The sequence below is a fragment of the Cyprinodon tularosa genome, unplaced genomic scaffold (assembly GCF_016077235.1).
Source record: "Cyprinodon tularosa strain WSP-4 unplaced genomic scaffold, ASM1607723v1 ctg967, whole genome shotgun sequence".
Taxonomy (NCBI): Eukaryota; Metazoa; Chordata; class Actinopteri; order Cyprinodontiformes; family Cyprinodontidae; genus Cyprinodon; species Cyprinodon tularosa.
Genome location: NW_024039748.1, coordinates 40,092 through 66,534, shown reverse-complemented (window position 1 = coordinate 66,534; position 26,443 = coordinate 40,092). Strand labels below are relative to the sequence as shown.

Sequence of the window (26,443 nt, the reverse complement as noted above, 5' to 3'; positions counted from 1 at the left end):
TTTTTAATGGAAAGGACTTAATGGAGGTTTTCCAGGGATGTTTGGACTCTGGGACACTACCAACGAGCTGTAGGAGGGCAGTCCTGACATTGCTGCCGAAGAAAGGAGATCTGGGTCTCCTACAGAACTGGCAGCCTGTCTCACTTTTGTGCACAGACTATAAAATTCTGGCTAAAGTCTTATTGAATAAACTTAAAGAATGTATGGACACGATTGTACATGCCAGCCAAACTGTGTCCCTGACAGGAATATAATGGATAATTTGTTTTTGATTAGAGATATTATTGACTTATCTAAATTTCAGGAGTTTGATATAGGTTTGTTTTCTTTAGATCAAGAAAAAGCCTTTGATCGAGTTGATCATAATTATTTGTTTAAAACTTCGAAAGCATTCGGGTTTGGTAAAACCTTTATTTCATGGATTCAGTTAATATATTCAGGAGCCACTGTACTGTTAGAGGTAGGAGAGGGTCTTAGCAAACCAGTATCTGTTCAGAGAGGAATCAGGCAGGGATGTCCTCTATCTGGGATGCTGTACGCTTTAGCTATGGAGCCTCTTTTGCATAAGCTTAGGCAGAGTCTGTCAGGGTTAAACTTGGTAGAAAACACTTGCTTGTGTTTTCTACCAAGTAGAGAAGTTGTCCTACAGGGGGAGGACTTTGGTCTCGAACTGTCAGGCTGCATCTATGCTCTGGCACCGTGGAATGGATATCATTGGATCAAATCTGCAGTACTGTTTTTACCTGTGTCTGAAGGAGGTCAGGGACTGATTGACCTGAGGAGTCGCATAACTGCGTTTCGGCTTCAGACGGCACAGCGTTTTCTTTACAGGACGCAGCAGCCCTGGACTGAAACGGCTTCCTTGTTGATGCATAGAGTGAAGAACCTGGCTTATGAGAAGCATTTTTTTCTCTTGGAGCTGGACGGTATGGAGGTAACACAGACTTCCAGTTTTTACCAGTCGGTTCTACATGACTGGAGAACAGTTTTAAAAAGTAAGAGAGATTTCCCTCAGTTATATGGGTCGGTGGAGGAGGAACCTTTGTTTTATAACCTGGCCATTCAGAGCAAGATTCTGGGCTCTGACAGCGTTCGGAGGATCCTTACAGCTGCTGGGCTGACGAAGCTGGGAGGACTGAGGTCAGCGAGTCAGTGGAAAAGTGCTGCCAGACTGTGTCAAGACGTCGGAAGTAAGTCTTTGCGCCTCATGGACAAACTGGTGGAGGAGGTGATGAATGGACTTCCCGGTTCTTTCAGGAGAGCATTAGAGGCAGAACACCACACAGAAGAGAGTCGAGGTGGGCTGATGTGTTGGCGCCAGGTTCATCTCCCAGGGGCAGCTGGAGGTCCCTGTACAAAGCTCCCATAGAGAAACGCAGTGCGGATCTGCAGTGGAGGGTAGTACACGGGGCCGTGGCCACGAACAGACATGTGGCGCGTATTGATCACAGATCAGGGAGTCAGTGTGTTTTTTGTCAGGCTGAGGAAACGCTACAGCATCTATGGCTTAGATGTTCCAGACTGGTTCCTCTCCTCTCATTGCTAAAGCAGTGGGTGGGCGGAGTAGGATTCCGTTTTAATAATGAACTGTTTATTTTTGGTCCCAGATACTCAGTAGCACAACGGCGTAATATTTGTCTGGTTAATTTTTTGTTTGGTCAGGCAAAGATGAGCATTTGGCTCAGCAGGAGAAATAAAATGAAGGAGAAAGGTTCTGTAGATGTTGGCCTGATGTTCAGAGGGCTGGTAGCTGCACGTCTTAGGACAGAGTTTGCCTTTTATAAGATGGTGTCAGACTTGAAAGAGTTCATCTGTATTTGGGGAGGTAGAGATATTTTATGTTGTGTAAGTGATGAATTGCTTACTCTCAGTTTTTGAGGGTTTTAATTTTTTATGGATTTCAGGCTGTTAGGATGATTGTATATAGATGATTCACTTGTGAGTTGGTATTATAATGACATATTGGAGCAATAAAAGGAAGTTCATGGTTATTCATGTTCCTGGGCCGCGAACCAGTGGGCTGGTCTGGATGTTAATTTCAGGGCGTGAAAAAAGTCCAGGTCAGAACCAAATAAGGCAACATCCCAGAGTTTAAGTCAACTCGGTGCTTCGTTTGGATTCGCCTGTTTTATTGTGGAAGTTTAGAATTGTGAGATTTGCAGAGAAAGGAGGAGTTGATGGAGTTTGAACTCCTCTGTACGTCTATTTCACCCACTGAACTATCGTTATTCATCTATGACAATGGAAACTCTGCATTCTATGATCCCTTTAACAAATCTGGAAAATAATAAAACCTTTACTTAAAGGCACACTTTGTAACTTTTGGCCACTAGGGGCACAATACTTGTAACTGCCCATATTTTGCTTCTAACGAACATCTGTCATGGTCCGTTGTTGTCTGACCCACATGCAGAACACTGAGGAGACAGGTAGGGCAGATTTAAGATCTTTTATCAAAAGAAAAACAAGGACGACATGCTGAGTTTCTTCAGGGCGTCTGAAAACAAAGGGAGCGTGAGGCACACTGCAACATAGAGAGAGAGTTAATGGGAGTATGTGTACGATGAAAACGGCAGCACTAAAAGGGCCGCGTGCAACACGATTGATCCACCAGGGGGAGTGAGCGGGGTTGTGGACGTCTGTAGGCGGGAAATGCAGCTTGCCGAGTGGGAGGAGGCTGGTCGGCAGGGCTCGACCAATCAGTCTAGTGGATGGCATCAAGTAAGAGACGGCTGGTCGCCATGCTGATTGAGCGCTGACGTGACAGCTTGAATCTCTGAGAGGCTGCAGTGCGGACCAGACCACGATCGCATCTGCAGAGATCTGTGACTTTCTGAAGGTGCTGCGAAGTGGGATTCAGAGCAGAACGACCACGTATGGCTAACAGGAGAAAAACAAAGACAGAAACTGCCGCAGCACCCTGACAACATCAAAAATAATACAGATCTAAGACTGTATACTAGGAGCACAGTGTTAACTTACCAGTCTAATAATACGGTTGAGAAAAGCGAATCGGTTTTACATCCGGCTTCTTCTTTCAGCCTGCACCAAAGAATAATTTTTTTCCAAGATGCACTCTTGCTTTTCCTCAATCCCTTTCACATTTTCTCTTTTTAGCCTCTGGTTTAAACTTTTTCCTTGCCTCAGCCATGACCAGTAGCCTATCAGGTGGAAAAATAGTCGAACTAAAGCCTTAGCGATATAAGAGCCTGTAAAATGAGCGTAAAGTGATACATTCTTCCAGGTTCTTTCACATGACCTGATCAATAACCGTCCATCTTCTCCCAACATCCATACTCGGTATTTGAAAAGGGGAGCATCGCTGTAGCATTGATGGTGTCAAGCTCTGAATTTTGGCCCGAGGAATCATTTAACATAACTCATAATTACAGACCTATATCTTATCATCCTTTCTCTTCTAAAATGCTTGAGAAAATTGTTGCTAAACTAGTATATAACCACTGCTCTGCATCTGATGCTGGTTACTTCTGAGTTTATAGATTTCAGACTCATTACAGATTCAGTTTGTATTTACAGGAAGTGAAAACTGGAGTCAATGTTGAAGTGTTTGTCTGCAGGACACAAAGCTATGCCATGCCAGCTCAGAGCAGCAGAGACTATTCGGATGGAGAGGTCATACCAAGATGACGGCCACAGCCCTGGACCCAGTAAATCAGCGGGTCAGGTTGTAGGTGTGAAAGAAGCCGTGGATGAATTACCTCGATGGCCACCGTCCACAGGATGAGCTGGCTGTCGGAGTCGGGGAAGAACGCTCTGACTTGTGGAGACATGCCGATGAGGCCACAGTTGGTCACAACAGCAATCACACTCATGGTCTCAAAGGCGAGCTGCAGATGGAGAGAAAGCAGATCAGATGGTCAGAGACACTGGAACCAAGACACACAGGTTACACCCGGTCAACCATTTACAGTCAAGAAAACTGAATGATCTGGTTGATCTGGATCTATAAAGTGACCTGAGATGACATGATGTGAATTGGAACTTTAGAAATAAACTGAATTTATCTGAATATTTTTGTTCATTGAGAATTCAATTCTATTCAGTTTATTTCTATAGCTCCAATTCACATCATAGCATCTCATTTCACTTTATAGATCTGCATCAATCAGATCATCCAGTCAGGATGATTCAAAGTTTTCTATCAAAGAAAACCAGCTTATTGCATCGACTCATTGACTCCTCAGCAATCCCTCACACTAAGCATGCTTGTAGCGACAGTGGACAGCCTTCGACTGGCTATAAAATACTTGTGTAGCTGTAAAATTATGCTTTTCAATCACTTAAAAAAATAAATATACTTTTAAATACATTTAGTTCCTGTATTTCAGAAAAAAATATCCCAGCAAAATGACGTTACAGGCAGCAGAACGTTCTCCACGGCTTCTCCAGACCCTTTCACGTCTGTCACATGTTCTCAGGGTGAACCTGCTCTCATCTGTGAAAAGCACGGGGCGCCAGTGGCAGGCAATTCTGGTGTTCTGTGGCAAATGCCAATGGAGCTCCACGGTACCCGGCAGTGAGCACAGGGCCAACTAGAGGACGTGGGGCCCTCAGGCCACCCTCCTGAAGTCTGTTTCTGATTGTTTGGTCAGACACATTCACACCAGTGGCCTGCTGGAGGTCATTTTGTAGGGCTCTGGCAGTGCTCCTCCTGCTCCTCCTTGCACAAAGGAGCAGATAGCGATCCAGCAGATGGGTTGTAGACCTTCTACGGCCCTGTCCAGCTCTCCTGGAGTAACTGCCTGTCTCCTGGAATCTCCTCCATGCTCTTGAGATTGTGCTGGGAGACACAGCAAACCTTCTGGCAATGGCACGTATTGATGCGCCATCCTGGAGGGGTTGGACTGCCTGTGCAACCTCTGTAGTGTCCAGGTAGCGCCTCATGCTAACAGTAGTGACAGTGACCCTAGCCAAATGCTCAACTGGTGAAAAAGAGTCAGAAAAGATGAGGAGGGGATAAAATGTCAGTGGCCTCCACCTGTAAAACCATTCCTGTTTAGATGGTCGTCTCATTGTTGCCCCTCTAGTTCACCTGTTGTTCATTTCATTAACACCAAAGCAGCTGAAAATGATTAACACCCCCTCTGCTACTGACCTTATACACACACACGATATGAATGTAATAAGGGGCCATTAGAACTGTCCCCCACCCCAACATTAAATGGTTAAGACTCTATTGTCCCGGACCCTAGCAAAGCTGACAGCTGACCTGCTTGAAAGGAAAATCATTGCATCCCTGAGAAAGTAAGGAAGATTTTGATGAAAGGCGGCAGCTGTATGTTCAGATGATGTGATCTCAGCTTCTAGCTGACGCTGATCTATTTCTCCAGATAATGAGAAGAACCTAGAAACATTCAGCCTTCAGTGGCTGCAGGAACACTGTCATTAAGCAGAGAGTGGGATCCATCGTCTCTCCTCTGAGCTAACGCCTGTGCTTCCACCAGGAAGCTGCAGTCCTCATTATTTTACACCTTAACTTACCAACACCCAACCTGTTTAAAGCGCAGGAATGACTAACATGATAATGACTCGCTAGTTACTGGGAAAGTAACCTGGTTATGCAGCGCCTTACTCAATGACACGTTAGTCCCAACACTGCACATAACTAGGAAGGCTACGACTTCCTTCTAGCAGAAAGTGTTTATTCATAGAAACGGGATTATAGACGAAGAAGGAAACCTTTAAAGGTTCAGAGATAGATCAGCTGACTGAGAGCTGAGCAGCAGCAGCAAAGGTCAAAGGAGCGCGTCGTTCATCCCTTCATCCGCTCCCCATCTCAGACACCAACATCCAAATGTTAACGGATGAATCCAGAGCCAAACCTCCAGATGTGAATGGATGAATTCAGAGCAAAACATCCAGATGTGAACGGATGAATTCAGAGCCAAACCTCCAGATGTGAACGGATGAATTCAGAGCCAAACATCCAGATGTGAACGGATGAATTCAGAGCCAAACCTCCAGATGTGAACAAATGAATTCAGAGCCAAACATCCAGATGTGAACGGATGAATTCAGAGCCAAACCTCCAGATGTGAACGGATGAATTCAGAGCCAAACATCCAGATGTGAACGGATGAATTCAGAGCCAAACCTCCAGATGTGAACGGATGAATTCAGAGCCATGCCTTCCAGATGTGAACAGATGAATTCAGAGCCAAACATCCAGATGTGAACGGATGAATTCAGAGCCAAACCTCCAGATGTGAATGGATTAATTCAGAGCCAAACATCCAGATGTGAATGGATGAATTCAGAGCCAAACCTCCAGATGTGAACAAATGTATTTAGAGCCAAACATCCAGATGTTAACGGATGGATTCAGAGCCAAACATCCAGATGTGAACGGATGAAATCAGAGCCAAACCTCCAGATGTGAACGGATGAATTCAGAGCCAAACATCCAGATGTGAACGGATGAATTCAGAGCCAAACCTCCAGATGTGAACGGATGAATTCAGAGCCAAACATCCAGATGTGAACGGATGAATTCAGAGCCAAACCTCCAGATGTGAACGGATGAATTCAGAGCCATGCCTTCCAGGTGTGAACGGATGAATTCAGAGACAAACATCCAGATGTGAACGGATGAATTCAGAGCCAAACCTCCAGATGTGAATGGATTAATTCAGAGCCAAACATCCAGATGTGAACGGATGAATTCAGAGCCAAACCTCCAGATGTGAACGGATGAATTCAGAGCCATGCCTTCCAGATGTGAACAGATGAATTCAGAGCCAAACATCCAGATGTGAACGGATGAATTCAGAGCCAAACCTCCAGATGTGAATGGATTAATTCAGAGCCAAACATCCAGATGTGAATGGATGAATTCAGAGCCAAACCTCCAGATGTGAACAAATGAATTTAGAGCCAAACATCCAGATGTTAACGGATGGATTCAGAGCCAAACATCCAGATGTGAACTGATGAAATCAGAGCCAAACCTCCAGATGTGAACGGATGAATTCAGAGCCAAACATCCAGATGTGAACGGATGAATTCAGAGCCAAACCTCCAGATGTGAACGGATGAATTCAGAGCCAAACATCCAGATGTGAACGGATGAATTCAGAGCCAAACCTCCAGATGTGAACGGATGAATTCAGAGCCATGCCTTCCAGATGTGAACGGATGAATTCAGAGACAAACATCCAGATGTGAACGGATGAATTCAGAGCCAAACCTCCAGATGTGAATGGATTAATTCAGAGCCAAACATCCAGATGTGAATGGATGAATTCAGAGCCAAACCTCCAGATGTGAACAAATGAATTTAGAGCCAAACATCCAGATGTTAACGGATGAATTCAGAGCCAAACATCCAGATGTGAACGGATGAATTCAGAGCCAAACCTCCAGATGTGAACGGATGAATTCAGAGCCATGCCTTCCAGATGTGAACGGATGAATTCAGAGCCAAACATCCAGATGTGAACGGATGAATTCAGAGCCAAACCTCCAGATGTGAATGGATTAATTCAGAGCCAAACATCCAGATGTGAATGGATGAATTCAGAGCCAAACCTCCAGATGTGAACAAATTAATTTAGAGCCAAACATCCAGATGTTAACGGATGGATTCAGAGCCAAACATCCAGATGTGAACGGATGAAATCAGAGCCAAACCTCCAGATGTGAACGGATGAATTCAGAGCCAAACATCCAGATGTGAACGGATGAATTCAGAGCCAAACCTCCAGATGTGAACTGATGAATTCAGAGCCAAACATCCAGATGTGAACGGATGAATTCAGAGCCAAACCTCCAGATGTGAACGGATGAATTCAGAGCCATGCCTTCCAGATGTGAACGGATGAATTCAGAGACAAACATCCAGATGTGAACGGATGAATTCAGAGCCAAACCTCCAGATGTGAATGGATTAATTCAGAGCCAAACATCCAGATGTGAATGGATGAATTCAGAGCCAAACCTCCAGATGTGAACAAATGAATTTAGAGCCAAACATCCAGATGTTAACGGATGGATTCAGAGCCATGCCTTCCAGATGTGAACGGATGAATTCAGAGCCAAACCTCCAGATGTGAATGGATGAATTCAGAGCCAAACATCCAGATGTGAACGGATGAATTCAGAGCCAAACCTCCAGATGTGAACAAATGAATTTAGAGCCAAACATCCAGATGTTAACGGATGAATTCCATCCATTTTCTGTTCCACATCTTATTTCTATATTAGATTGATCTCACATAGAGTCAATTACTGTTCTTTCTTTGGACCAACCAATGAAACCAGAGGCCCCTGAATCCCCGCATGCCAGCTGCGGGGGGAGGGATCCAATGTTCTGGCATCTAGAACGGAAGAGCTGCAGAATATAGAATGATTCAGCCTGATCGAATGGTGCCTTATGCCATGATCATACTTTTTGGACATTGGGAACCAGTGTCCATATTTCACCTTGACATCACGATGTAATATCAGCTGTGGAATCTCTGCAGCACCCCCCCACCCCCTTTAAGTCAAGGCCTCTACAGGACCTCCCACAGAGGTGTGACTTTGCCAGCCCCCCTCTATGTGAGACCAGATAAAACCACAGAAAAAAACAGATTTGATCTCTTTGCCCCCTCTCCCTCGCCCATGAAGCTGGAGTCTACCACCGGCAAGATGGAGATCCTGCCAGAGAGGAAAGACCCAGATCTCCAGAATCCTCAAGGATAAGTCAGAAACTTTCAGAACCAAACTGCTGAGACAAAGAACCCCCGGTTGTTGCTGCCCTGACTGCTGAGCTGAAACTTCCAAATGGATGTGAAAAGAAAGGTTTGCAGGTCTGGCATGATTTGGGACAGAACAAACAACGTGTCTTTGATGTTGATCATTTCATGTGTTCACTGATGAGTAAAGACGATGCTAACAGGATGGACTGCATGCTACGCTATGCTATACGGAAACGTGTTGAGCTGTTGCTGAAGCTTGCAGCTTTATTCACTAAGGGTTTAAACACTGATATAACATTAGTGTTCATGTGTTCCTCAGATGCTCATTACATTTCCATTAGCAAGTCTGACCAAGAGTCATTTAGTGGAATCCTGATGTCTATTCGCTGCTAGCTATTTCAAAGAGGGTAAAGAATCATTTAACTAAAGGTTATTGTCATGATCTGGCCTGTTTGCTCCTCCTTATTTTTTTATTTCTTTCACCTGTCATTTCCCCTCCCTGCTGCAATTATCATTTATTCCTCTCACCTGTCTCCTTTTCCTTTTTATATTTTGTTCAGCCTGAGCATTCGGGGCCAGATCATTATTTGTTTTCTTTTCAGTCTGTGCCACGGTTCATGTCCTGGATCCTGGCGGCCAGTGGACAGAGGGTTTTGTGTCTGTCTCGTCTCCTGATCATCCACTGTTCCTACCCTGATGAGCCCTCTGGGTTTTGGGCTCTTTCCGCGGGGAGGTTCAGTTTTTATCCCAGTAAGCCTGGCTCCAAGGTGGAGACCAGTTTAAAGTTCCTGCATCAAGTTCTGGTTCCTCGTCCTGTCTCTGCTACCCTTTACCACTGAGCCTGCCCATCTGCACCTGATCCTGTCTGCTCCTGTGTGGGACCCCCTTGTCACGCTTCTGGACCCTGTGAGAGTCTCGACCTGCCTGGGAGGCCTACGATGCCTGGAAGCCTGGATCCTGCCACCTGTCTGATCCTGCCTGTTCTGTATCCCTGACCAGGATCGGCTTCCTGCTAATCCTCCGGAGCTGCAGCACCAGGGACACTGTGGGTGACATGCACCGCGTCAGCTGTCAGCCGATTGGCTGGAAAGCGTCCCCTACAAGGGTGAGGGACTGAGCTGCTAAACCAGGTAAGTGACTCACTGAGCTCATCATCTTCTGTCACATAATCGTGGTCACTTACCTGTGTTTCTCCTACAGAGTGTCTGTGATTGGGCGGCGCCCTGCCCCCCCCCCCCCCCTCATGCAGCATCCGAGAGCCACAGATCCTAGCAGCTCCACTTTAGTTTTACTTTTGTTTGTTTTCATTTAATAAACGTTTCGAACTTTCCTACTGACTGTCCGTCTCTCCTTGAATACTGGGTCCATCTGCCCCATTTCATGATTAAGCAAATCATTTAATAAAACATTATTTGGCAAAGAATGTTTCATTCACCTCATGGATTTGCATTGTGAATTGGTCTGAAAACATTCAAATTTCTCCAAATTAGTGAAAAGCTAATTTGATCAGATCCAAAACTCTTCCAGATAAATCTTGGTTTCCAAACTCCAAATCCATCTTAAACTGTAATGTGGTTTTCAACCATGCTTCCCTTCCTCTTTGTACATAGTAGTTAGTTTAGTTTCAGTAGTTTTAGTTAACCCTTTAACATCCACCTCATTTTGGGTAATGCTTGCCCATTTTGCTTACCCAAATGGAAGAGCAAATAACTTAGGAACTGTACGCCCAAATGATATGTGCAAAGCATTATTTGAAAGCTAACCCCCTCTAGTGTCCTAATGTATAAAAATGAGGTGAGTGGAACACAGACCAACCTGCATCAGTTCAAATATGTCAAAGTTGTTTTTTTATTCTTGGAAATTATATTTTTTGAACAGCAGTAATAAAGACATTCTTGAGAAAAAGCAGGTTGTATTGTATAATATTTGTTCTTCATCATGTCGACCATTAATGCAGAATATTTCAGACCTCTAGCTACACCAGTTCCAGAGCTGTGGGCTTTGGAACTTTTGGTGTCAGCTTGAAACTGCGCTCAATGGCTCCACCTGCTGGTAAAAATTTTACTGGTGGAATTTTATGCATTCTGAATTATTAACCCCACTTAAGGTCCACCTGGTTGCCGGCAACCCGCTGGGTTTTAAGAGGTTAATAATGTTAAACTGAAATATGTTTGACTTGGAGCTGAATGATTTTTGTTAATAAACTCTTATATTTTGAACAGAAGTTGTGGTGAATTTATTCCATGTGTGCAGAAATAATTGTTTGACCATGATTAGTGCTTGAATCACTCTTTCATCTATTGTTCTAACACACAGTTAGTAGGACTGTGTGTCATAAACAGTATATAACAGCTGAAATAAGATATTTTACCCCCCCCTTCTGGGGAGGGCGATAAACATCTTAAAGTATCAGAAATAAATTCCCAGCGGGCTGGGAAGAGAAAAGAACATAAAATCACAACATAAGGAACAACAGATGAGGTAGAAAAGGAGAAACTACCAGCAGACTGATGGAACTAGACTTCTACATCAGTCTGGAGAAAGAGAAACGATGATTCTATGTTTAGACCGCAAGCAGCAGAGGAGCAACTAGTTTACGTACAAAAGTTAATAGTTGATGCACATCAAGGTGCAGTAAAAGCTCCCAGAGCGCGTTTTGAGCAGCAGGAGCAGCGCCTCATGAGCTTCTGATGTGCTGAACGCGCTGCAAACACTGCTGGAATTGGAAAAACATAACTTTTTCTGTCGGACGCGTCACATCAACCAATGAGAGAAGCTGATCTGGGAGCTGGCAGGGAGTCAGACACAGCACTGCTGATGCAGAGCGCTATGATCACACCTCTGAAACAGTTTATTAACGCCTAAATTAACTTCAAATGTAGAAACCTGCCGGCAAAATATGTTGGCTTTTATTATCCTGCTGCCTGCAGTTTGTAGCACAGACCTGAAAAACGCTAACATCTACTTCCAGCCGCCACCAACAGGAGGGGAAAACCCCCAAGAGGCGAGCGGGCCTGAGGCAGCTGCTGCTGGGGATTCCCAGTGACAGCGCAGCGCCGGTATGTGGGGGTCTGAGCGGCTCCCACAGAGAAGTAATCTTTGAAGGCAGTAGTGTTAATTTCGTTAACGAAAACTAAACGAAAATATTTTCGTCAACGCACATTTTTCACCGAACGAAAACTAGACGAGACGAGACGAAAATCCCCACTAATAAACAATAATTTGGAGTAAATCAGAAATAATTTTCGTCGACTAATAAAGATGAGACGAAAATGCAGTTCGGTAAATAAAGACTGGGCTAAAATCTATGGACATTTTAGTTCACGAACAAAGACGAGACGAAAATTATATATTATTATTTTATGTTTTTTTCAAATCCTGTCTCGTCTCCTCCTCCGCCTCGTCAGCTCCCACACACCCACTTTCAAACCTGGAGCGGGCGGCACAGAGTAGCCTACTCTGGGGCTCGGGAGAAAGAGGAGACGTGATATATGGACACATTTTCACTTCATTGAAGTGGAGAAAAAAACCAAATGCTTGATTTTAATGGAAGGGAAGGAATATGGCCACATGGTAGCTGGAAAAAACACAACAAACCTGAAGAGACACGTCGCAGTTTACCACAAAGACATTACGGTAAGTTAACAGAAAGATTGGTGGTGGTTGTTTATAATGTAACATTAAATCGACGGCTATAATGTCCCAATGATAAACTAACTGATGTTGGCTAACTTTCATAGCATTTAGTATCCAGGCTGGCTACGTTACGTTAGCTTCTTAGCACGTAGCGACGGTAGCCACTTGTTGATAGCATTGTATGTAAAGTTAAATTTATGCTAACTTAGATATGTTATACTGGCCGGGCAACTGTAGTTTCTGTTAAATTGCAAGTTTGATTAAAGCAGACAGACGCTTTAAGTAATCTAGGAGCTGCAAGTGAACTATAGTTAAAACAAAACAACTCGGCAGCTACACATGTATGCTAAATGCTAAAACGAACTGAAACTATTTATCAGGATAAGACTAAATAAAAATAATACGCCACACGTAATTCAGAACAGCTTTAACCTAGATTTTCATATACAAAATAGTCATTGCTAGGGGAACCACTGCAGGGATGTCTTGGTGACATAAAATGCTGCTCTGTTTATCTGCATATTACTATTACAAGGACATTTGATTTGAATTGGCATCAATATTAATACAACCAAAATGCATGCACACATAAAAATGTCTGCAATTTATTCCTGCATAAGATGATAGTTAGGTTGTTTGTATGAGTTTGAAATGGATGGTCAAATGTAGTTTTTACAGAGACTTAGTTTTTGTTAAGGAAAAAAAAAGACCTATATGCTACTTATACACTTGGAATTCCTGTTATGCTGTGCATCTATCCTGACATTGTATTAATTTCTGTTCCAGATTAAAGATACACCACCAACAACAACCTACCAGCCACCCAGAAACAATGACAGGCCAGCTAAAGCTGGAAGGAAAGCACTTTTGTTGTATCAGTTGGAGTTTTTTTTTTTTTTACAACATTGACCTCAAATCTATTTATTTTATTATTCTATGTGAACCAGCTTTAAACAGCCAGCACGTGTGTTAAGTTCATAAGACACTTTATTTTATTTATTTGTTTCCTTTGCCAGGTGTGTTTTATTTGTTTTAATGCAAGCATTTGTGTTTGTGTCTGAACCTTAACAATGTTCAAAATAAATATGCAAATATTGTCAGAACATCTTCCATGTCTGCATGTGTTCCTTAAAATTGTGTTTTTATCAAAAAGATGAGAGAAAATGTTGAAATAATTTTAGGAAATCTTAAACGTTATCTGCTGACAAAAAAGTAAAAGGTTAAAATTATTTCCTGACTAAAACTAGACTAAAATGTTGACAGTTTTTGTTGACTAAAACTAAACTAATAAAATTATGTTTTCTTGGACTAAAATAAAGACTAAAATGTTTGACTTATCATCGACTAAAACTAGACTAAATAAAAATGCGATGATGTCGACTAAACGTGATAAAAACTAACAAACGATGCTGAAACTGGACTAAGACTAAAACTAAATTTAAAAATGGCTGCTAAAATTAACACTAGAAGGCAGGATGGTAATCTGGATGAACTGACTGCACAGACCATGTTTTCGGGAGGACTTTCTCACTTCAACATAGATTCTAACTACTTTCTACCCGCTGATCACAGCTAATATAGCTGCCATTGTTCCAGGCAGGGAAAGGATAGAGTAGCTCCGCCCACCACGCATCAAACCCACTTTACCACTGCGAGTACAAGCATCAAAAATGAAGCAGCACGCATGTTTCTGCTGCTCCTGCTGCTTTAGGTGTGAACGTAGCATTAGAGACAGGAGGAAGATGGAGGATGAGGCGTTTGATCCTGAATCAATCCTGCGGAGGATTAAGGAACGGATTAGTTCATAGGAGCGGTTCCTGAATGAGACCGAGTGTTTTTAATCACTCTTTTAGTCCTACATATTTACATGTTTTATATATCAACAGGAGAATCTATCCATCCTATTTTAGCTGAAATTTGATGCCTTACTTCATTTTAAAACCTAAAATGGAAACAGAAATCTGTTTTTTTATGATGGAAACAAATTTCATACAGATGTTGAACATCATGGACGACATCAGGAGCAGAGATGTGTTTCTTCAGTCAGGGAACCAACCTGCCAGACTCCGATGTTTGAAGCCGGATCAGCAAAGGGTCGTTTGAACACTTGACACATCTTGAAGGCGTCAGAGTAAACCTCTGTGATGTTGTTCAGAACCACCAGGACAGCAGCCAGTGGGTAGACGCAAGAGAAAAGGCTCACGTACCCAAAGAGCAGGAAGAGCTCCAGGTAGTCGTCAAACGTGCCCTGAAAGAAGAAGCGATCAGAGATCAGCCACTGCTGACCTCACCACGGAGGCTCTGATCACAACAGGACTGAGCTTACCAAGTACGTGCTCATATCGGCCTCCAGCCGCACCTGCTCTGCCAGAGGAAGCTCTTTGTCTCCAAGGGTTCTTCTCTTCTGAACTTTGCGAATCAGCTTCTTGTTGCGCCTCCTCTGCAACCAGTAAGGCAGGAAGGCCTCCATGATCTGGTTCAGGATCTGACTGGTGATCAATAAGGTGGCCAGACTCTAACCATGGAAAATAGCCCAGAGGAAAGATGAGTCCAATCACGAATCGCTCAAAACAGTAGACTGACCTGAGAGAGTCCACTTACCTGCCGGAGCAGCAGCATGTCCTGCATCACAAACGCAATGTAGAACAGCGAAGCAAAACAGTTGAAGAAGTTGAACTAAACGAGCAATAGAGAACAAATCAGCGCCTGGATGTGGCTGCAGTGGAGGACCAATCAGAGCCTGAATGTGGCTGCAGTGGAGGACCAATCAGAGCCTGAATGTGGCTGCAGTGGAGGACCAATCAGAGCCTGAATTTGGCTGCAGTAGAGGATCAATCAGAGCCTGAATGTGGCTGCAGTGGAGGACCAATCAGAGCCTGAATGTGGCTGCAGTAGAGGATCAATCAGAGCCTGAATGTGGCTGCAGTGGAGGACCAATCAGAGCCTGAATGTGGCTGCAGTAGAGGACCAATCAGAGCCTGAATGTGGCTGCAGTAGAGGATCAATCAGAGCCTGAATGTGGCTGCAGTAGAGGATCAATCAGAGCCTGGATGTGGCTGCAGTGGAGGACCAATCAGAGCCTGAATGTGGCTGCAGTAGAGGATCAATCAGAGCCTGAATGTGGCTGCAGTGGAGGACCAATCAGAGCCTGAATGTGGCTGCAGTAGAGGATCAATCAGAGCCTGAATGTGGCTGCAGTAGAGGATCAATCAGAGCCTGAATGTGGCTGCAGTGGAGGACCAATCAGAGCCTGAATGTGGCTGCAGTAGAGGATCAATCAGAGCCTGAATGTGGCTGCAGTAGAGGATCAATCAGAGCCTGAATGTGGCTGCAGTAGAGGACCAATCAGAGCCTGAATGTGGCTGCAGTAGAGGACCAATCAGAGCCTGAATGTGGCTGCAGTAGAGGACCAATCAGAGCCTGAATATTTATACTCACAACAAGGACTTTGAGGACCAGATGATTCTGATATGAAGACTCCAGTCGGTGGTTCTCTAAACACATAAAGACAGAAACATTCAGATGAAGTAAATCCTGTTTATGGTACAAATGAACAGCAAGCAGGTTTACCTCTGAATAAATATCTACTAAAAAAGATTCAGTGAAAGAATCTGCCTTTAGAATACAATCACACTAAGAAAAGCCAAGCAGTAAGGATAGCTAACCAGTGAGGATAGCTAACCAGTGAGGATAGCTAGCCAGTGAGGATAGCTAACCAGTGAGCATAGCTAGCCAGTGAGGATAGCTAACCAGTGAGCATAGCTAACCAGTGAGGATAGTTAGCCAGTGAGGATAGCTAACCAGTGAGGATAGCTAGCCAGTGAGGATAGCTAACCAGTGAGGATAGCTAACCAGTGAGGATAGCTAGCCAGTGAGGATAGCTAACCAGTGAGGATAGCTAACCAGTGAGGATAGCTAGCCAGTGAGGATAGCTAACCAGTGAGGATAGCTAGCTAGTGAGGATAGCTAACCAGGGAGGATAGCTAGCTAGTGAGGATAGCTAACCAGGGAGGATAGCTAACCAGGGAGGATAGCTAACCAGTGAGGATAGCTAACCAGTTAGGATTGCAAGCCAGTGAGGATAGCTAACCAGTGAGGATAGCTAACCAGGGAGGATAGCTAACCAGGGAGGATAGCTAACCAGTGAAGATAGCTAACCAGTGAGGATAGCTAGCCAGGAAGGATAGCTAACCATTGAAGATAGCTAACCAGGGAGGATAGCTAACCAGGGAGGATAGCTAAACAGGGAGGATAGCTAAACAGGGAGGATAGCTAGCCAGTGAGGATAGCTAACCAGTGAGGATAGCTAGCGAGGGAGGATAGCTAGCCAGTGACGATAGCTAGCAAGGGAGGATAGCTAACCAGGGAGGATAGCTAACCAGGGAGGATAGCTAGCTAGTGAGGATAGCGAACCAGGGAGGAAAGCGAACCAGGGAGGATAGCTAACCAGTACAGATAGCTAACCAGGGAGGATAGCTAAACAGGGAGGATAGCTAGCCAGTGAAGATAGCGAACCAGGGAGGATAGCTAGCCAGCAATTGTCACTAGCCAGTGAGGATAGCTAACCAGAAAGGATAGCTAGTCAGTGAGGATAGCTAACCAGTGAGGATAGCTAGCCAGTGAGGATAGCTAGCCAGTGAGGATAGCAAACCAGGGAGGATAGCTAACCAGGGAGGATAGCTAACCAGTGAGGATAGCTAGCCAGTGAGGATAGCTAGCCAGTGAGGATAGCTAACCAGTGAGGATAGCTAGCCAGGGAGGATAGCTAATCAGGGAGGATAGCTAAACAGGAAGGATAGCTAACCAGTGAGGATAACTAGCCAGTGAGGATAGCTAACCAGTGAGGATAGCTAACCAGTGAGGATAGCTAGCGAGGGAGGATAGCTAGCCAGTGACGATAGCTAGCAAGGGAGGATAGCTAACCAGGGAGGATAGCTAACCAGTGAGGATAGCTAGCCAGGGAGGATAGCTAACCAGGGAGGATAGCTAACCAGGGAGGATAGCTAGCTAGTGAGGATAGCGAACCAGGGAGGAAAGCGAACCAGGGAGGATAGCTAACCAGTACAGATAGTTAACCAGGGAGGAGAGCTAAACAGGGAGGATAGCTAGCCAGTGAAGATAGCGAACCAGGGAGGATAGCTAACCAGCAATTGTCACTAGCCAGTGAGGATAGCTAACCAGAAAGGATAGCTAGTCAGTGAGGATAGCTAACCAGTGAGGATAGCTAGCCAGTGAGGATAGCTAGCCAGTGAGGATAGCAAACCAGGGAGGATAGCTAACCAGGGAGGATAGCTAACCAGTGAGGATAGCTAGCCAGTGAGGATAACTAGTCAGTGAGGATAGCTAACCAGTGAGGATAGCTAGCCAGGGAGGATAGCTAATCAGGGAGGATAGCTAGCCAGTGAGGATAGCTAGCCAGGGATGATAGCTAACCAGGGAAGATAGCTAACCAGGGAGAATAGCTAACCAGTGAGGATAGCTAACCAGTGAGAATAGCTAACCAGTGAGGATAGCTAGCCAGGGAGGATAGCTAGCCAGGGATGATAGCTAACCAGGGAGGATAGCTAACCAGGGAGAATAGCTAACCAGTGAGGATAGCTAACCAGTGAGGATAGCTAACCAGTGAGAATAGCTAACCAGTGAGAATAGCTAACCAGTGAGGATAGCTAGCCAGGGAGGATAGCTAACCAGGGAGGATAGCTAACCAGGGAGGATAGCTAACCAGTGAGGATAGTTAACCTGGAAGGATAGCTAACCAGTGAGGACAGCTAACCAGTGAGGATAGCGAACCAGGGAGGATAGCTAACCAGGGAGGATAGCTAGCCAGTGAGGATAGCAAACCAGGGAGGATAGCTAACCACTGAGGATACCTAACCAGTGAGGATAGCTAGCCAGGAAGTATAGCTAACCATTGAAGATAGCTAACCAGGGAGGATAGCTAACCAGGGAGGATAGCTAAACAGGAAGGATAGCTAACCAGTGAGGATAACTAGCCAGTGAGGATAGCTAACCAGTGAGGATAGCTAACCAGTGAGGATAGCTAGCGAGGGAGGATAGCTAGCCAGTGACGATAGCTAGCAAGGGAGGATAGCTAACCAGGGAGGATAGCTAACCAGTGAGGATAGCTAGCCAGGGAGGATAGCTAACCAGGGAGGATAGCTAACCAGGGAGGATAGCTAGCTAGTGAGGATAGCGAACCAGGGAGGAAAGCGAACCAGGGAGGATAGCTAACCAGTACAGATAGCTAACCAGGGAGGAGAGCTAAACAGGGAGGATAGCTAGCCAGTGAAGATAGCGAACCAGGGAGGATAGCTAGCCAGCAATTGTCACTAGCCAGTGAGGATAGCTAACCAGAAAGGATAGCTAGTCAGTGAGGATAGCTAACCAGTGAGGATAGCTAGCCAGTGAGGATAGCTAGCCAGTGAGGATAGCAAACCAGGGAGGATAGCTAACCAGGGAGGATAGCTAACCAGTGAGGATAGCTAGCCAGTGAGGATAGCTAGTCAGTGAGGATAGCTAACCAGGGAGGATAGCTAACCAGTGAGGATAGCTAGCCAGTGAGGATAACTAGTCAGTGAGGATAGCTAACCAGTGAGGATAGCTAGCCAGGGAGGATAGCTAATCAGGGAGGATAGCTAGCCAGTGAGGATAGCTAGCCAGGGATGATAGCTAACCAGGGAGGATAGCTAACCAGGGAGAATAGCTAACCAGTGAGGATAGCTAACCAGTGAGAATAGCTAACCAGTGAGGATAGCTAGCCAGGGAGGATAGCTAGCCAGGGATGATAGCTAACCAGGGAGGATAGCTAACCAGGGAGAATAGCTAACCAGTGAGGATAGCTAACCAGTGAGGATAGCTAACCAGTGAGAATAGCTAACCAGTGAGAATAGCTAACCAGTGAGGATAGCTAGCCAGGGAGGATAGCTAACCAGGGAGGATAGCTAACCAGGGAGGATAGCTAACCAGTGAGGATAGTTAACCTGGAAGGATAGCTAACCAGTGAGGACAGCTAACCAGTGAGGATAGCGAACCAGGGAGGATAGCTAACCAGGGAGGATAGCTAGCCAGTGAGGATAGCAAACCAGGGAGGATAGCTAACCACTGAGGATACCTAACCAGTGAGGATAGCTAGCCAGGAAGTATAGCTAACCATTGAAGATAGCTAACCAGGGAGGATAGCTAACCAGGGAGGATAGCTAAACAGGAAGGATAGCTAACCAGTGAGGATAACTAGCCAGTGAGGATAGCTAACCAGTGAGGATAGCTAACCAGTGAGGATAGCTAGCGAGGGAGGATAGCTAGCCAGTGACGATAGCTAGCAAGGGAGGATAGCTAACCAGGGAGGATAGCTAACCAGTGAGGATAGCTAGCCAGGGAGGATAGCTAACCAGGGAGGATAGCTAACCAGGGAGGATAGCTAGCTAGTGAGGATAGCGAACCAGGGAGGAAAGCGAACCAGGGAGGATAGCTAACCAGTACAGATAGCTAACCAGGGAGGAGAGCTAAACAGGGAGGATAGCTAGCCAGTGAAGATAGCGAACCAGGGAGGATAGCTAGCCAGCAATTGTCACTAGCCAGTGAGGATAGCTAACCAGAAAGGATAGCTAGTCAGTGAGGATAGCTAACCAGTGAGGATAGCTAGCCAGTGAGGATAGCTAGCCAGTGAGGATAGCAAACCAGGGAGGATAGCTAACCAGGGAGGATAGCTAACCAGTGAGGATAGCTAGCCAGTGAGGATAGCTAGTCAGTGAGGATAGCTAACCAGTGAGGATAGCTAGCCAGGGAGGATAGCTAATCAGGGAGGATAGCTAGCCAGTGAGGATAGCTAGCCAGGGAGGATAGCTAACCAGGGAGGATAGCTAACCAGGGAGAATAGCTAACCAGTGAGGATAGCTAACCAGTGAGAATAGCTAACCAGTGAGGATAGCTAGCCAGGGAGAATAGCTAACCAGGGAGGATAGCTAACCAGGGAGGATAGCTAACCAGTGAGGATAGTTAACCTGGAAGGATAGCTAACCAGTGAGGACAGCTAACCAGTGAGGATAGCGAACCAGGGAGGATAGCTAACCAGGGAGGATAGCTAGCCAGTGATGATAGCAAACCAGGGAGGATAGCTAACCAGTGAGGATACCTAACCAGTGAGGATAGCTAAACAGGGAGGATAGCTAACCAGTGAGGATAGCTAGCCAGTGAGGATAGCTAACCAGTGAGGACAGCTAACCAGTGAGGATAGCTAACCTGGGAGGATAGCTAACCAGTGAGGATAGCTAGCTAGCGAGGATACCTAACCAGTGAGGATAGCTAACCAGTGAGGATAGCTAGCTAGCGAGGATAGCTAGCCAGTGAGGATAGCTAACCAGTGAGGATAGTTAACCTGGAATGATAGCTAACCGGTGAGGACAGCTAACCAGTGAGGATAGCTAGCTAGCGAGGAGACCTAACCAGTGAGGATAGCTAACCAGTGAGGACAGCTAGCCAGTGAGCACAGCTAGCCAGTGAGGATAGCGAACCAGTGAGGATAGCTAGCCAGTGAGGACAGTTAACCAGTGAGTACAGGTAGCCAGTGAAGATAGCTAACCAGTGAGCATAGCTAACCAGTGAAGATAGCTAACCAGTGAGGACAGCTAGCCAGTGAGGATAGCTAACCAGTGAGGATAGCTAGCCAGTGAGGACAGCTAACCAGTGAGGATAGCTAACCAGTGAGGATAGGGAACCAGGGATGATAGCGAACCAGGCAGGATAGCGAACCAGGGAGGATAGCGAACCAGGCAGGATAGCGAACCAGGGAGGATAGCTAACCAGTGAGGATAGTTAACCTGGAAGGATAGCTAACCAGTGAGGACAGCTAACCAGTGAGGATAGCTAACCTGGGAGGATAGCTAACCATTGAGGATAGCTAACCAGTGAGGACAGCTAGCCAGTGAGCACAGCTAGCCAGTGAGGATAGCTAACCAGTGAGGATAGCAAACCAGTGAGGATAGCTAGCCAGTGAGGATAGCTAGCCAGTGAGGACAGCTAACCAGTGAGGACAGGTAGCCAGTGAAGATAGCTAACCAGTGAGGATAGCTCACTAGTGAGGATAGCTAACCAGTGAGGATAGCTAGCCAGTGAGGACAGCTAACCAGTGAGGATAGCTAGCCAGTGAGGACAGCTAACCAGTTAGGATAGCTAACCAGTGAGGATAGCTAGCCAGTGAGGATAGCGAACCAGTGAGGATAGCTAGCCAGTGAGGACAGCTAACCAGTGAGGATAGCTAGCCAGGGATGATAGCTAACCAGGGAGGATAGCTAACCAGGGAGGATAGCTAGCCAGTGAGGATAGCTAACCAGTGAGGATAGTTAACCTGGAAGGATAGCTAACCAGTGAGGACAGCTAACCAGTGAGGATAGCTAACCTGGGAGGATAGCTAACCAGTGAGGATAGGTAGCTAGCGAGGATACCTAACCAGTGAGGATAGCTAGCCAGTGAGCACAGCTAGCCAGTGAGGATAGCGAACCAGTGAGGATAGCTAGCCAGTGAGGACAGTTAACCAGTGAGTACAGGTAGCCAGTGAAGATAGCTAACCAGTGAGGATAGCTAACCAGTGAGGAAAGCTAGCCAGTGAGGACAGCTAACCAGTGAGGATAGCTAACCAGTGAGGATAGCTAGCCAGTGAGGATAGCTAGCCAGTGAGGATAGCGAACCAGTGAGGATAGCTAGCCAGTGAGGACAGCTAACCAGTGAGGATAGCTAGCCAGTGAGGATAGCTAGCCAGTGAGCATAGCTAACCAGTGAGGATAGCTAACCAGTGAGGACAGCTAGCCAGTGAGCATAGCTAACCAGTGAGGATAGCTAACCAGTGAGGACAGCTAGCCAGTGAGGATAGCTAACCAGTGAGGATAGCTAACCAGTGAGGACAGCTAACCAGTGAGGATAGCTAACCAGTGAGGATAGGGAACCAGGGAGGATAGCGAACCAGGCAGGATAGCGAACCAGGGAGGATAGCGAACCAGGCAGGATAGCGAACCAGGGAGGATAGCTAACCAGTGAGGATAGTTAACCTGGAAGGATAGCTAACCAGTGAGGATAGCTAAGCAGTGAGGATAGCTAACCTGGGAGGATAGCTAACCAGTGAGGATAGCTAACCAGTGAGGACAGCTAGCCAGTGAGCACAGCTACCCAGTGAGGATAGCTAACCAGTGAGGATAGCGAACCAGTGAGGATAGCTAGCCAGTGAGGACAGCTAACCAGTGAGGACAGGTAGCCAGTGAAGATAGCTAACCAGTGAGGATAGCTAACTAGTGAGGATAGCTAACCAGTGAGGATAGCTAGCCAGTGAGGACAGCTAACCAGTTAGGATAGCTAACCAGTGAGGATAGCTAGCCAGTGAAGATAGCGAACCAGTGAGGATAGCTAGCCAGTGAGGACAGCTAACCAGTGAGGATAGCTAGCCAGTGAGGATAGCTAGCCAGTGAGCATAGCTAACCAGTGAGGATAGCTAGCCAGTGAGGACAGCTAGCCAGTGAGGATAGCTAACCAGTGAGGATAGCTAGCCAGTGAGGACAGCTAACCAGTGAGGATAGCTAACCAGTGAGGATAGCTAGCCAGTGAGCACATCTAGCCAGTGAGGATAGCTAACCAGGGAGGATAGCTAACCAGTGAGGATAGCTAGCCATTGAGGACAGCTAGCCAGTGAGGATAGCTAGCCAGGGAGGATAGCTAGCCAGTGAGGACAGCTAACCAGTGAGGATAGCTAGCCAGGGAGGATAGCTAACCAGTGAGGATAGCTAACCAGTGAGGACAGCTAGCCAGGGAGGATAGCTAACCAGTGAGGATAGCTAACCAGTGAGCATAGCTAACCAGTGAGGATAGCTAGCCAGTGAGGACAGCTAGCCAGTGAGGATAGCTAACCAGTGAGGATAGCTAGCCAGTGAGGACAGCTAACCAGTGAGGATAGCTAACCAGTGAGGATAGCTAGCCAGTGAGCACATCTAGCCAGTGAGGATAGCTAACCAGGGAGGATAGCTAACCAGTGAGGATAGCTAGCCATTGAGGACAGCTAGCCAGTGAGGATAGCTAGCCAGGGAGTATAGCTAGCCAGTGAGGACAGCTAACTAGTGAGGATAGCTAGCCAGGGAGGATAGCTAACCAGTGAGGATAGCTAACTAATCAGAATAGCACTTTTAGCAGAGGTTAGACTACGTGGATCATCAGGGACATCTGAGCGTCTTACCCCATTCTGTGAGGAACTCTGCAGCGTATCTGTAGACCAGGTTCATGGCTTCTATCACCACAGCGTAGATGATGCTGGGGATGAAAAGAAGCACTGCCGTCCAGAACGAAGGCTCCTGGTCGTGGATGGACAGCACCCAGGCCTCCATCTGGAAGTAGATCATCATGACGTACAGAGACAGGTAGAGACAAAGCAGGACAAAGGGCAGGGACACCAGGTAGATGCGCAGCTGTCGCTTGGCATTGGGATACAGCGGCTCCTCCCGTCCTGTCACAGGGTTGAAACCGAGGACACCGTGGAAACCGGGTCGAGGTTCTTCAAAGGCCTTCTTCCTGCTCAGCGTGCCCCAGCGGTAGGCGAGCGAAGCGCTGCATCTCTTCCATAGCTGAGGGAAGGAAGGTCCAAAAAGCTGTTACTCTGCAGAAATCCTTTGATCAACCTTTCAGCATCCTTTACAGTTTTGGTCCTCACCCCCCCCTAAACCCAGCGGACCTGGCACAGGGACCAGGAGGACCGCCTGCCTCCACTGAGCAGCTGCTCTCTGCTGCTCAGAAACAGGAAACACACAATGCCACTTCAGACATGAAGCCGTATTGGACCATGATGCATTGTGGGCCGAGCTGACATTGGTGTTGGATGGAGGGGTGTGGGGGGGGTTAGCCCTAGCACAGGCTGGCTGGTTATACTGATGATGATGGTTTACTATCACTATAATTTAGGATAGCAACAAGCACCATGTCAAGCTAGTCTTCTACATCTGCTGAAACTACATCAGATTCTTGTCTCAAAGCTGGGGGGGGTCACGTCCATCTGACTGGGAGGTAAATTCAGTCCCTGAATCGCAGCCTTTAATGCAGCACAGCCTGTTCAAGGCAAAGGAGAGATCCACGCATGGTTTCCCTCTGTTTCCTTGTTGGGGCGTACACATGATTTCCAGGCCATCTGAGCACACTTCCTTATTTCCTGCATGGTAAGGGTTTTTGGTACATGATGACCTCATACCAAACACTCTAATGAGGATTGTGCAGGAAAGTGATTTAATGGTGTGCAGGAGCATCGTGAAGTGATACAGCTGACAGCTGACAGCAGTATTGTTTTGGTGAACTGCCAGGAAGCCCCTCCCCTCTGCTGCTAGTTTCTGCCTGCTGGAGATGGGAACCAGCTGGACTCAATCTCATGCAATCAAAGAGTGTACTTTTGGTGTGGCTGACCTCTCACTCTTGTTTGAGGAAGTATCGAAGCATGCAAGCCAAACAGTGATGGTAGAACATGCAAAGTGCAAACTGTGCAAAAGGTTTCTTAAAAGAACTGAAGGACAGCCGGTAAGCTGATTTCAGTGGCTTATTCACACGGACTGACTCTGATTATCTGGTCTATTGTTTATTATTATTAAAATAAAAAAATATATATAAAAAAGATAAACTTGGTGTTTATTAGTTAAAGCAGAAAAATGTTGATAAAAATACTAATTTATTAATTGCTTTTTAATTTCACTATAAAATACTTAATGTTTATTATTCTTTAGGATTAAATGATTTAAATAAGTGGATATTGATTTTTTTTTCTTTTCATGTTGATCTCTTAATGTAATTAGATGCTTCTGTCTCTTTTGAGGGTTTTCACCTGTTTGATTGGAGGAAAATTATAACCATCAAAATAAAGATGACTTAATGAAGACTCTGTTAGAGTGATAACTATCCTGTGTTTCAACCAGAAGGGTCATAAACTTGTATGACCTCCTGTAGGTCATGAGGCAGAATCACACGGCTGTGTGACTTCCATCCAGCCAGTTGGTCAATTCACACTATCTTGTTACCTGCATCCTCCCAGACAATGATTACTGGCTCTTCTGTTTTAGGCCCGCCTGTTTGATGTTGTAAACTGTTAATAAAAGGCTTTGCCATGAAGGGATCTGTGTGAGAAGGTGCTGGTTTTTTCCGAGCCAGCATCTTCTCTCCACCCGGCACACACTGACTTCACAAAACCCTGTCTCTGTGTTGATCATTTTCCTTTTAATCTTTTAAACTCACATTTCTCTGGATTAAAACCCAACATTTTTGGTGCCGAAACCCGGGAGTCAAGATCCAATTGTCCAGGACCGTGCGGGACCAAGGCCAAGAAACTGACGACAGCCGTCCACCCTTTGCCGGACAGAGCCAATAGGTTGGTCCAGCCCTGCCCTGGACATCCTGGTGATGACTCAAGCTGAGGACTGATCTGCACAGAAACGGTACGCCTAAAGTTTTTTTTATCAACAGTTGGTCTGGGACCACGTGAAAGCTATAACTAGTTGTAGTCGCTAGAATATTTGACAAACAGGGTTTGCTGTGAGAGATCTGGGATCGGTATTCTGTGCGTTTGGGTCTGGGACCCTCTGTGTGAAAGCTATAACTAGTTGTAGTCGCTAGAATATTTGACAAACAGGGTTTGCTGTGAGAGATCTGGGATCGGTATTCTGTGCGTTTGGGTCTGGGACCCTCTGTGTGAAAGCTATAACTAGTTGTAGTCGCTAGAATATTTGACAAACAGGGTTTGCTGTGAGAGATCTGGGATCGGTATTCTGTGCGTTTGGGTCTGGGACCCTCTGTGTGAAAGCTATAACTAGTTGTAGTCGCTAGAATATTTGACAAACAGGGTTTGCTGTGAGAGATCTGGGATCGGTATTCTGTGCGTTTGGGTCTAGGACCCTCTGTGTTCCTTTAAGATAAGAACACAGCTAAGTAAGGTTTGCAGCTGCCGCAGCAGTGCGAAGGCCTGGAGTTGGAGACTCCAAAGTGTACACGTGTTCAAGCTATAACTGGTTGTAGTCGCAAGAATATTTGACAAACAGGGTTTTGTTGTGAGAGATCTGGGATCGGTATTCTGTGCGTTTGGGTCTGGGACCCTCTATGTTCTT

At 45.9% G+C, this 26,443-nt stretch overlaps 1 protein-coding gene and 1 long non-coding RNA gene across 2 annotated transcripts in view; one reads left to right on the top strand and one right to left on the bottom strand.

Annotated features, from left to right (window-relative positions):
• Positions 1-26,443, bottom strand: part of ano10a (anoctamin 10a) — a 51,270-nt gene that overhangs the window by 9,827 nt on the left and 15,000 nt on the right. The window contains exons 7-12 of the mRNA XM_038275574.1: positions 23,548-23,932; positions 15,774-15,829; positions 14,937-15,011; positions 14,662-14,850; positions 14,392-14,583; positions 3,720-3,848 (exon numbers count right to left, since the gene is read on the bottom strand). Of these exons, the coding sequence (XP_038131502.1) occupies positions 3,720-3,848; positions 14,392-14,583; positions 14,662-14,850; positions 14,937-15,011; positions 15,774-15,829; positions 23,548-23,932 (1,026 nt within the window). The remainder of the gene's footprint in view (positions 1-3,719; positions 3,849-14,391; positions 14,584-14,661; positions 14,851-14,936; positions 15,012-15,773; positions 15,830-23,547; positions 23,933-26,443) is intronic.
• On the top strand, positions 11,908-13,232 carry LOC119776914. Its single transcript, XR_005279845.1, has 2 exons — positions 11,908-12,335; positions 13,122-13,232. It is a non-coding gene; the product is annotated as an uncharacterized LOC119776914 (long non-coding RNA).